The sequence below is a fragment of the Mobula birostris genome, chromosome 27 (assembly GCF_030028105.1).
Source record: "Mobula birostris isolate sMobBir1 chromosome 27, sMobBir1.hap1, whole genome shotgun sequence".
Classification (NCBI taxonomy): domain Eukaryota; kingdom Metazoa; phylum Chordata; class Chondrichthyes; order Myliobatiformes; family Myliobatidae; genus Mobula; species Mobula birostris.
Window position 1 is genome coordinate 13,359,470 of NC_092396.1, and position 13,491 is coordinate 13,372,960.

The 13,491-nt window shown below is 40.4% G+C and overlaps 1 protein-coding gene across 1 annotated transcript in view; it reads left to right on the forward strand.

Annotated features, from left to right (window-relative positions):
* The window catches only part of prdm16 (PR domain containing 16), a 751,999-nt gene extending 738,853 nt beyond the window's left edge, over positions 1-13,146 (forward strand). The window contains exon 17 of the mRNA XM_072245466.1: positions 4,841-13,146. Within this exon, the coding sequence (XP_072101567.1) occupies positions 4,841-4,853 (13 nt within the window). The 3' untranslated portion in view covers positions 4,854-13,146. The remainder of the gene's footprint in view (positions 1-4,840) is intronic.
* The last annotated feature ends 345 nt before the right edge of the window (positions 13,147-13,491 follow it).

Sequence of the window (13,491 nt, forward strand, 5' to 3'; positions counted from 1 at the left end):
ATAAACACAAGAGATTCTGCAGATGCTGGAAATCTTGAGCAACACACAGACACAATACTGGAGGAACTCAGCAGATCAGACAGCATCTGTGCAGAGGAATGAACAGTCGACATTTCAGGCCAAGACCCTTCATCAGTGCAGTGTGCGATGTGATGTATCAATGAGCCTTAACCTGATGCAGCAGTGCTTCAAACATCACGAGACAACCATACAATCTATACTGCCACCGAGAATTCAGACGTGCAGTGACAGAGCAGAGTGACAGGCAGGGTGTCACAGAAGTACGATGTTCACCAATGGAGTTGGATGACAGGAGGGTGAAGTATACACTCGCAGAACATGACACAGATGCAGAATGTGACAGAGCACTGTGACAGGTGACTGTGATTTACATAAGAGGAAGACGGTAGGAGAAATAACTGTGACAAGGCAGCCAGTTCTACACTGAGGTGGAGCAGTATATTGTATAGAGTCACAGAGTAGTAAACGTGTGGCCGAGGAGGTACACTTGGCTGATTAATTCATGGGAGCTATTTATTCCTGATAGTCCAATTATCAATTATCCTAATTGACCTCGGCCAAGAAGGCAGTTGAAGAGTCAACCATATTTATTTATTTATTGGGTAATTGGGTCAGGCTTGGTAAATGGTAGATTTCTTCCTTTAAAAGACATCAGTGAACTAGTTAAGAGTTTATAACAATTCTGTATTTCCTTTAAATGCTCCTGAATTAATTACAAGTTTAAGTTCCCCTCCCCCCACTACCATGACGGGATTGCAATCTGTTGATCAGTGGTCTTCGATGTCTGATGGCTAGTTCATTAACTTCGTCACTGCGTAGAGCAGATTTATGTGATGGAATACTTCAGAATGCACTAGGACAATACAATATTTTACCCACTGTCACCACAGTGTGAGCTGTACAGTGATGGAGAAGTCGGCCATAGACTGTGACATAACCGCACGGCTTTCACTCTGACGGATAAACATGATATATGCTGTGTTGGAGGAGTAAAATGTATTTGGTGTCGGAGGAGTAGGACTTAGACTGTCACAAAGAACTATGACTTATAGATGCATAAAGGAGTAAATATACTCTGTGCCAAAGGAACATGTATATCGTATTAAAGAGAATTGTGCTTTATGCTATGACAAAGTTCTAAGACACTCACTATTACTGAGGACAATGTAGACTGTGAACCAAGAACACTGTGTAGCTCAAGGAAAGAAAGCAATCAGAGAAGAAGTGGGTGGCCACCAGACGGGGTGAAGGAGGCAGGTGGACAGTAAGGAAAACTTCAGAGTTCATTCCTGTGTGCTGGAAAATGGTGGGGTTCAATGTTCTAAAACATGCTGTCATTAAAAATGAGAGATTAGGTGTGAAAGTCAGCTTAAAAATGAATCAGTCCTCAGGGGCTGATGAGATGAGAAGCAAGGGAGGAGATTGCTGGAACCTTGACCAAGATTATTTAGATTTTCGATGCTCACAAGTGAGGTTACAGGTGTCTAGAGCACAACAAACGTTTTACTTTTATTTAAGACAGACAGCAGACAGAAGCCAGAAATGACAGATCTGTGAATTTGACATCAGTGGAATGGAAGTTATTGTAACAGGACAGGGTTGTATCTGAGGGACAGGGTTAACCCACACTTGGAAAGGCGGGGGTTAATTGAAAGGAGAACCTGTCGGACCAACTTGATTGAATTCTTGGAAGAAGTAAGGTATTGATGAGGATTGATGGCCTTTGATAAAGTTCCAGTATGAGAGACTAGTGAAAAGGATTGGAACCCAAGGGATCCATGATAAATTGGCAAGAGTGAATACAAAATTGGCTTACCAGAGGGTGATATTGAAGGGTTGTAATCAGAGAGACAGGTTCGGTGACCCTTACTGTTTATTCTATACGTTACTGACTTGGATGTGAGCGTGGGAGCTATGATCAGCAAGTATGCAGATGACGCGAAGATTAGCGATGTTGATGCTTTCTGACTACAAGAAGTTATTCATTAGTTGCTAAAATGAGCAAAGAAATGACAGGTGGAATTTAAATCTGATAAATGTGAAGTGATGCTCTTTGAGAGGGCAGAATGAAGAGTATAGACTGAGGAATAGAGGAACTTTAATGTACAAGTCCAGAAATCTTTACAGGCCCACGTAGATTAGCTGGTTAAAATGGTTTACAAGATACTTGCCTTTAACTGCAACACAGAACATAACAGCTTCTGGCACAAGTATCTTTAAATTTTGCCTAAGCCACAGCTTAAGTACTAAGTACAGTGTTCATTGCCAGCCTTCGGTAAAATGTCCTGATGAAGGGTCTCGGCCTGAAACGTTGACTGTTTATTCATTTCCATAGATGCTGCCTGACCTGCTGAGATCCTCCAGCGTTTTGTGTGTGTTGCTTTGGAAAAATGTGTTATACCGTTGAAGGTTTAGAGGAGGTTCACTGAGATGTTGGCTGGGACAAAGTGTTTCAGTTTATGAGGGGGCACTGGATTATCTGGAGCAAAATATAAGCTGCTGGAAGAGCTCAGTGGGTGGGGTAGCATTCATGAACGGAAGGGAATGGTCGACGTTTCAAGCTGAGATCTTGCGTTAGGGCTAAGGATATAGAGGGAAGATAGACAAAATATGGAAGTGCGAGGAATAGGTGAGACAAAGGCTGTTAAGCATTAAATAGCAGTAGAAACAAGAGAGGGAGAACACAGAGAGAGACTTGCGTCTCTGTTGAAGAGAGGGTAAGCACCTCTTCAAAGTGGGCTTGTCTGGAAGAGAATTCATAGTGGAGTAGCAGAACTGAGTTTGTTTTTCTTGGAATGAAATGAACAAAGGGGACCCTGATAGAGATACACAAAGTCATGAGAGGGTAGACATTAGGGAATGTTTCCAGGAGCGAGTAGTGTCTAAAACCAGGAGGTACAGTTTGAGATACAAGGATGAAGTTTAGAGGGACTCTGAGGAAGAACATTTCACCCTGAGGGTGGTTGTAACCTGGAACACACTGTTTCAGTGGGTGCTGGAGGCAGTTACTTTTACAACATTTAAGAAACATACAGCTAAGCATTTGAAGCACCAAGGCATAGAGGGCTACAAGTAGAAATGAGATTGGTACAAATAGGTCAGCATGATCCTGATTGGCTCTTTGTCCCCATGGAAACATGAAACAGTTGTACAAAATTCACTGAAACTGTCCTTTGACTGATCCAGAGCACTTGCCACAGACTGTAATATCTGCTTAAACGATTTTGCTTTTATATTTTGCATGTCAGTTGTAAAATTTTGCTGGCTAAATTGGCGGACAGTAACAGTGTACAATGTACTTCAGGTGGCCTGCTTAATTTGAACATGCATACAAACATAGATTAAATCACTAAACCTACAACCGGGGTCATAAAGTCATAGAAAAGTACAGCTCAGAAACAGGCCATTTGGCCCATCTAGTCTGTTCCGAACCATTTAAACTGCCTAGTCCCATCAACCTGCACCCGGATCATAGCCCTCAATCCAAGTACCTATCCAAACTTTTCTTAGATGATGAAATCATGTAAGGATGTAAAATTATACTTTAGAAAAGGGTGTAAAATTATATTAAGACAAGGTTTTTGGACTTAATATTTTAATGTGTTAAAACATTGTAACTTGAAAAGAAAAGTTTATTTCCTTCTGCTGTAGTGATTGTTAGGGGCACTCAAAATACAAACCTCCTCAGCAATTATCCAAATACATTGGATAAAACTCTGCCTACACACAGCCAACACCTGACATTCCGTGGCACTTGAACATACTCAGAATTAGGCCGAGATATTTTTGGATATACAGGAAAATAAGGTCATGCTCAAAATGTCCCTGCTATTTACTAACAGCTTCACTAATACCGCTCCTGATCTTTCTACTTGTATATAATTCTGCATATTTTCCAAGTTTTATGTTATGAAACCATCTTGCCCCTAGTGGGTTTTTGCTGCTGGGTATAGAAAGCCATTGGCAAAATCTCATTTGCCCCACTTTCATTCATGGCCCATCCAGCCATACAAAGAACCCAAACATTGAGAACAAAAAGGAAATAACATTTATCTCCTTTCCCACTGCCGTAAGAACACCTTATTTCTGATAGTGGTTACAGATTTATAACTTTCGGTTGAATAGTTTAATATTTGCATGGTCTTGTGAGGTATTAACTATTCACTTTGAGATTGTTCAATGTTCCAACCTTGATTTACTGATCTCAAATATCATGGTAGGGCAATTGGTTGATTTTGACTGGAGGTGTTGAGCTGGGAACAGAATTGGCTGACGACCCTGTTCTGGGAGTTTCACTGAATCAAATAGTTACCTGGACAAGGCAGTGAAAGTCAGCATGGCACATTGAGTTCTTTCTCAACTGGAGCTGGCTGAGAGAACCAAAGGTAAAAGACAAGACCGGTGGGTAAAACAGCAGAAATGGTGAAATTATCAAACTTGGCACAATAGTTCCGTTCCTGCACTTGGGCCCTGGTGTATCCTGTCTCTTTGGTACTTAATGAAGTGAGACAAGTGCCAGTAGCTACAGGGCTGCAGGGGTGTAATGGATGCCAACACCAACCCACAGGCACACCTTTTCTCTGCAGTTCCTTCCACTGAATTTACGGTGAATGACTGGATTAATCCCGTCTGAATTCAAATGGAACGTACCACAGTACAGATGAAGGCTCTGCAGCCCATCATGCCAGTTCTGTTCCTGAGCTGCAAAATTAAATGTTACTTGAATAATTTTAATGCATTAGATAAATGAATGTTATTTTCAGAGTGTGTAATGATGTGATACTTTCTCTTCTTCTCCCCCCTTCACCCAACATTGCAGACTTATGCCATGATGCTCTCATTCTCTGAGAATACTTCTCTCCATCCATCATCCCAGAACTCTCTGGATGCTTGGCTGAGTATAGCAGGAGCTACGCCAGAGCCGGGGACCTTTCACCCAATCAACCATGTTTGAGAGTGTGAGAGAGAGAGAGAGAGAGAGGGAGAGAGAGATAGAGGGAGAGAGAGAGACAGCAAGGCAAGACTTGGCCCTGATGTATTTGGGAAGGGCAGTGATGGGTGGCAGCTATAGTGGCTCAGGAGCTGTGGGATGTTGGTATCAGGGCAAAGCTACTAAAAACTGTTACCACCCCCATCCCCTCCTCAGCCCTGTCTGTCAAGCTAAGGAGGCCTTACAAAACTTCCTCTCTTTCGGTCACAACTGAATTATGTTGCTGACCTTAAATTCCATGAGATATTTATTCCTGTTACATAATATTTTTGCACAGATATACCATTGGGGCTTCAGCTTAAAAAATATTAACAATGGTTAAATACAAAGGGGCCAGTTAAGCTTCAGGAAGACAGACATATGTCTCAGAAGAAAGTAAGCCTGCTTGTTCTTCCTTGCTCTTACATCATCCTGTACTATTATAATTTTAAGTTATTTGAGAAATAAGCAGGGCAGGCAAATCGCAATAATTAACCTGTATATATTAGCCTGCATTCTCTCACTCTCCCTCCCCTACTGCATCCAAAATATCTCTCTCCTAGGCATTATATCTTTTCTATAAGAAACAGTATTGTGTCTTGTACTCTTAGCTGTCATGAGAGTGATTTAAAAATGTTAATATAATTACCTAGAGAAGGACCAAAAGTTATGTAATGATGTTGTACAATAACTGTCAAATAGGGAGAGTTGCTGGTGCCAAATAACATAGGTTTGTCCTTCTAGTTGCCAATTCCCAGACAATCAAATTTTGTTTTTATTGTTTATTTTATTTAGTTGTAGGCTTTATTGAATTTCTTCCTGTCCATTAGTGTTTATGTCCTCACTATTTATTCCTTTAGACGATTTCCTCGCAGACGCCCCCACTTCAAACAGAATAATGTAGTCCAAAAAAAAAAATGTGAATTCTTTTACATTAACGTTTTTTTTTTTGCGTGGCATGCATTGTGGAAGTGCCAAACCTTTGAGGGGATGAGGGCGGTGAGGGGTTTGATTTTTTTTTTTTAACTCAGTATTTTTATTTAAGAGTGGATCCTGTTGTTAGATTTGATTTTTTTTTACAAAAAAAATGATTGAAAAGAACAAGTGGAAAATAGGCCGCAGCGGTTGCCGTTTCCGTGGTAAATAATTATAGAGAAAAATTAAAAGAATAAAGAAACCTTTGCTTTGTGAAAGCTCCTGTAAATACTTATGTAAAGGCCAGCAATTTCTTTTGTCCCCTAGAGTGACTCAATTTGGTGCTGAGTGACTTTGCTATTTCTTTTCAGAGACTGTGGAGTCAAGGAGAACATGCATAGATTACATGCAGTTACTACTTTGCACAGTTGTCACGTGCCCCTTGTTTTTTTTTTAGCAATGAAGCGAGCCAGCAGAGTAATTCCTTTTTTTTGAAGAAAAGCTTAGAGGGAAAAAGTATATATTTTTTCCTCTTTTGACCAACTGATAATTAGACAAATTCCAGCACTTTGTGAGCATAACACTCCCAATCAGTTAATTTAATTATTGCTATGTTTCACTTTCTTTTGTTGGTGTTATGCACACCTGCCTTTCCTTTAAGCAAAAAAAAAACAAGGACAATCCTGCTTTCTGATTGATTCCCAAAGATCTGGAAGATGTATACCTGGAAGAGCTGGGCATACCTGTGTGCAGCAGCACAGGGGACGGAACCTGTGCAAGAAGTGATTATTGCCTCGCGTTCTAGAGTCCCAGTTGGAAATAACTCGTATTTTCAAGAGGTTGTATTTGAAGAGCATAACTTCTGATTAGTTTTATCATGAATCTCTTTATCATGCTTTCTTTTTGGAAAACGCATGAATTCTGTCTCTCTATAGAAATGTGAGAATCTTACACCTATCACTTCAACCTATCACCATTCCCTCAAAACAGTCCAAGCAACAGTATTAATTGTGGCTAATTAAATATACTCAATTTTACTTCCCTTGGCAAGCCTAAGAAATGAACATCAATAGAACAGTAATGCAGCTGACTCTCTCCCAACTTGTATATTTCATATTCATACCTGCAAATTTTGCAGTATGATGCAAGACTTTTAGTCAATACCTTAACATGGCTCTAGAACACAAGGGCCAGTTTAGTATCACTCTACCCAACTCTAAGATCCACTAAGCTTATGGAAGGGGGCCTTTACAATTAAAAATTAAAAGCAAAACTGTCTCTGATTAAATGATATTATATTCCAGAATGGTTCTGTGACTCATGGTCCTACACGACCTCATAGTGGAGTTTAATGCTGATTCAAATTTGACAAGTTTTCTCAGGTCCTGTCTATTAATTACTATCTATTCCATCGTCAGGTTCTACTAATCATTTTTTATCCATTCAAAATTGTTAACCTCTTTCTCATTGCAACCACGATTCCTTATTTGAGTTTTTATTTTTCCGAATCAATCCCCAATCTCAATTTTCATCACAAATCTTCACCGTGCTTTCTCTTCCCAGTCTCCATTCCTCATCCCAACCTCCATTCTCCCTTTTCATCTTCATCCCTCCATTTACCACATTAAAAAGAATTTGGTTATCAGACAGAAGCCCACGTTTCCAAAAATATTTTTCACAAAGCAAGCAATATATTCAGAATCATGGCATCAAAAGATATCGGAATAGATAAAGGAAAGGGACACAAATGAAGCAAATGAGTTTAAATGTAGACAATGGAGGCAAATGTAGGCAATATATTAAAAATGGAGTTTAAATGTAGGCAATTGGGAGGTTTTCCACTTTGAACATAAAGAAGAGAAATGAGTACTTTCTAAACACTGATCAGGTTGAAGCTGAGGACAGTCAAAGGAACTTACAGCCCATGGAAGAGTACAGTACAGGAACAGGCCATTCGGCACAACGTGTTGTGCTGGAATCGGCTAAAAAGCAAATCAAAAACACCCCAACACGAATCCTTCCAACCTACACCATGTCCAAATCCCTCCATCCTCCTTAAATCTATGTGCCTATCCATACATCTCTTAAAAGCCTCGAATATATTTGCCTCTACCATCATAGCAGGCAGTAGATTTCCAGGCATCTGCCACTCTCTGAGTAAAAAACTTGCCCCTCACATCCCCCTTAAACCTACCTCCCCGTCACCTTCAATGCATGCCCTCTCGTATTAGACATTTCAATCCATGGAAACAGATACCCTCTGTCTACCCATGTATACTTTTCTATATAGTGTCATGTAAAGGTGGAAAGAAACGATAAAAAAGGCTAATTTTATACATTTTAGATTCTTGTGATAGAGGTTGTACCACACTTAAAGAAGACACTGGCAAGACCACGCTGGCCTACTGTGAGTGTCATTCCTTGGAAAGGATATATCAGCAAGGAGGAAGTGCAGTGTAGTTTCACTAGAACTATACCTGGACTCAAAAGGATAAATTACTAGCAGAGATTCCACAAACTGGGATGAGCTTTCCTGCAATTTGCAAGGTGAAAAGTGATTTGTTCACAATACTGAGAAGAATCAAGTGAATAGAAGGAAAACATCTGCATGTTGGAGAGACTAAGCGAAGAAGGAATAGGCTAAAAATGAGAACCAGATGTTTCAAAGCTGAGGAAGCACTTTTACATGCTACAAGTGGTAAAAAAATTGGAGTTTTCTTCCTCAAATCGCAATGTATGCTTTGTAAGTTGCTGACTCCAAATTGAAAATAGATATGCTTCTATTAGCCAGAGTTACTTAGACTTGTAGGGAGAAGGCTGGTGCTGTATATGGTTTGGATGACACATCAGCCATGATCTCAGTAAATGGTGGAACAGATATGAGGGACAAAATACCCTTTTCCTGTTCCTGATTTCTTTCCCACGCTGGTCTTGTTCAATCTTAGAGCCTATTTCCTGAATGGAGCTATAGAAACATAGAAAATAGGTGCAGGAATAGGCCATTCGGCCCTTCGAGCCTGCACCGCCATTTATTATGATCATGGCTGATCATCCAACTCAGAACCCTGCACCAGCCTTCCCTCCATACCCCCTGATCCCCGTAGCCACAAGGGCCATATCTAACTCCCTCTTAAATATAGCCAATGAACTGGCCTCAACTGTTTCCTGTGGCAGAGAATTCCACAGATTCACCACTCTCTGTGTGAAGAAGTTTTTCCTAATCTCAGTCCTAAAAGGCTTCCCCCTTATCCTCAAACTGTGACCCCTCATTCTGGACTTCCCCAACATTGGGAACAATTCCCCTGCATCTAGCCTGTCCAATCCCTTTAGGATTTTATACGTTTCAATCAGATCCCCCCTCAATCTTCTAAATTCCAACGAGTATAAGCCTAGTTCATCTAGTCTTTCATCACATGAAAGTCCTGCCATCCCAGGAATCAATCTGGTGAACCTTCTTTGTACTCCCTCTATGGCAAGGATGTCTTTCCTCAGATTAGGGGACCAAAACTGCACACAATACTCCAGGTGTGGTCTCACCAAGGCCTTGTACAACTGCAGTAGTACCTCCCTGCTCCTGTACTCGAATCCTCTTGCTATAAATGCCAGCATACCATTCGCCTTTTTCACCGCCTGCTGTACCTGCATGCCCACTTTCAATGACTGGTGTATAATGACACCCAGGTCTCGTTGCACCTCCTCTTTTCCTAATCGGCCACCATTCAGATAATAATCTGTTTTCCTATTTTTGCCACCAAAGTGGATAACTTCACATTTATCCGCATTAAATTGCATCTGCCATGAATTTGCCCACTCACCCAACCTATCCAAGTCACCCTGCATCCTCTTAGCATCCTCCTCACAGCTAACACTGCCGCCCAGCTTCGTGTCATCCACAAACTTGGAGATGCTGCATTTAATTCCCTCATCCAAGTCATTAATATATATTGTAAACAACTGGGTTCCCAGCACTGAGCCTTGCGGTACCCCACTAGTCACTGCCTGCCATTCTGAAAAGGTCCCGTTTATTTCCACTCTTTGCTTCCTGTCTGCTAACCAATTCTCTATCCACATCAATACCTTACCCCCAATACCATGTGCTTTAAGTTTGCACACTAATCTCCTGTGTGGGACCTTGTCAAAAGTCTTTTGAAAATCCAAATATACCACATCCGCTGGTTCTTCCCTATCCACTCTACTAGTTACATCCTCAAAAAATTCTGTGAGATTCATCAGACATGATTTTCCTTTCTCAAATCCATGCTGACTTTGTCCAATGATTTCACCGCTTTCCAAATGTGCTGTTATCACATCTTTGATAACTGACTCCAGCAGTTTCCCCACCACCGACGTTAGGCTAACCGGTCTATAATTCCCTGGTTTCTCTCTCCCTCCTTTATATTTAGCAGACTTTTGAATCTACCTGATCTGATCAAATACCCTGTTCCAGAAAAACTTACTCACTAGAATCATTGGGAAATATTTTAAATCACCATTTTAGAATCTGTTTTCCTTAATGTTCAAGTTCCTGATCATTGAAAATGGGAGCTGCAGGTTAGCGAATCGGAATTTTCATTTAATTGCTCCATCTGTCCTATTTATTGGAAGACAAATAGCACTTAGAAAGTGAGGGCACAAGAGAAAAGAAGTGTGCAGGTCTGACATTCCACTGTCTCTTCCCTCATAATCAATCATTCCTGATTCTTTCCTCAGAGTGGGAAGAGGGGGCAATGGGAGGACATACCTTCAGGGTTCTGAGATGTTCCCCCCCATTGTGGAAATCAGTAAATATATTTCAGATGGGAGAATTAGGCGATCTGAATATTCTTCTGTCAAAAATTTATGCTTTACAATGATATTAAGGTCTCAATAGACAGTCCCAGAATTGCCATCTCTACCTCTCCTCATATACGGAAGAACGTCCTACTCTTTCTCTTGAAAGAGGGTGGCTAATGAAAGTTAGCCTCAAAGAAGAAAGACCAAAATTCCATAAAACAATATGCATTGGATCTAAAAGACTTGTGCTTGGTGTAGAAGGATACCTCCCGATATAAACCAACATGAAAGGGTCCAGTCATTCAGAGTTCCTGTTATATGTTGTTTTACCATGGGTTCATCTGATCTTTGGTGAAAGTGGGAAACAGGGTTTTATTAATCAATAGCACAGTTCACTCTGTTCTCAGTTTCCACTCTCATTGCCAAAATCCAGTTTTACTCCCATCATTGTTTTGCACTTGCTTATGGGGTGGGGAATGTCTTGCATATTCTAAGATCGTCCTACATGAGATCCCTTCTGGTTTCTTCTTCATTACTATTCATTACGTCCCTTCATGAATGCCAGAGGTAGCTTCTCTCCATGCAAGGTCCATTGCTGGTGGATAGCCTGTAGAAAGAACCTCTGATTAATTTTGCCATCGGTGATTTAAGTTCTTAATAATAAGCAGCTTGTTTTTTGTTCGTCTCATAAGATTTCACACCGATGTGATCTCATGTCAGAATCTTGCTCTTCTTGATTTTCAACATGTCACTTAAATGTTTCTTTTAAAAGGATACACTTGTAAATCCCAAGAAGTACTGTTGACTCAGGTGCACTAGGGGGAGCTGTGAAGACTTCCCATGAAAATTTCACTGCTTTTGTTGAGTCAGGTTAATATCAACTGCAGCAAGATACACGTGAACTCCTTGCACTGAAGGTGAGGGAGGGGTTGGTGGGTAAGGGTACAATAGGTATCCCATTGCCCTGGAGTTCATTGAATTCCTTTATTCATGCATCAAGTGACCCTTTGTCATTCTCTAGGGGGAAAAGTTGTTCCGAGCACCAGGTCTAAAAGAATAATTTGTACGTTCTTAAAGAACGGATCTAAGGTTTCACTACACCTGATGCATTAAGGAAGCCTACCTTTGCATGAAGGATTGCTGGAAAAACAGAGAGTGAGATAAGCCCAGTGATGTAATCCACACATATGTCTGAATTCTTTCTCTAATTTCCATTGTAGTGTTGGTAGCTGGAGTACCGAGAGGAAGGGGGAATTGTTGACCTTCAATGAATTTTTGATTTTACTGCCCGTCAGGCCGCTTGGTGTTTAGGACAGCAATGAAGGTCCTCCATCTCTGCCTGTCCATACCGTCGCACACAGATATAGAAGGACTGGTGGACCACTCTTAGTCTGGCCTCTAACCTTTGACTTGTTTGGCATGGGTGACCCTACCAAGAGCTAAAGCATAAAGATCCGACATAGCTCTCTGGGTCATTGAAGCATGCAAGCCTCCAAAACCTACAACAAGGTTGTGGTTCTCTTGGAGGTTTAATGGATTAACATAAGACAAATACTATAGTTCTGTGGCGGGGTCAAAATTGGAAATTGGAGCATGAGAAGTAGATACAAACTGTGTTGTTGATCAGTAGGGTCACATTATACACAGTTGTACTATTGATTTGCACTTGTCACTCGAGCCCTGGTAGGCTCAACATGAGGAAACGGCTAAATTCTGCCCTCCCTCCCCAAATAAACCTCAATTTCTATTTATGTCCTAGGTTTGCCCATACGCTTCCCAATAATTCACTTGTGCATTTTATTTTCTTGGTTTTGACATGTTTTAAACTGTGTGGTGTTTAAAAAAAGGTAGTCATTGTAAATGGTTAGAATTCATTAACCAGAAATGTTTCAAGATTACAATGATGGTGCTTGTTTCCTTTCTGTTTGGATTGTATATTGCTGAAAAATGTTTAAAAAAAATCTTCAACAAAAAAAAATCTGAAAAATATGGCTGTGCATGGCTTGTGTTTAGCTGTTGGTGTGTTTCTTGTGATGAAAATACTGTAGGGATGCACTTACTTGTATATGTGGTTAGGCATTGTCCAAAGTTAGGAGTCTTTAATTGCCCTAACATGAAGGGGCGCTTTGTTAATAAGCTGAATAGTTTAACACGAAAAACATACACACACATACAGACACACACACACACACACACGCACACGCACACGCACACGCACACACACGCACACACACATACATATACAGAGAAATCTTTGCTTGTGGGAGAGTCGAAAGAGTTTAGCAAATTGAAAATAAGTGATTCACAGGAAAAAAAATCCATTCATTTTGATGCTTGTGATACAGTTAGTAATGAAAATAAAATCCAATCTGATTCCTATGTTAATGATGTAGAGTAGGAATGTATACCAAATGTAATCTTTCGAAATGCTACAATGAATTTATACACAAGATTGATATGCAATAAACCTGTGTGCTTTTTATATTAAAGGGCTCCAGTGTGTTTTTTTTTGTTGGATTTGAGATTTCTGTAGAACTTAAGGCGATTATGAAAGATATTCCACCCACATGATGCTAATAGCAGCGATTTCAATGCCCATTTTCATGCCTTGCATTAAGAACTCCTGTATCTCCTGTGGAAGATCTGGTTTATACAGTTAAAAGGAACAGGGAGAAATATGGCCTAAATTAAGTCAGCCATTATCTTTCTAAATGGCAGAATGATCCAATCTTGTTCCTATTTGTTATGTCTTTAGGCTCTCTGACCAGTAGTACAAAACAATACAAAATAGCAAGGTCTGACTGTATAATATT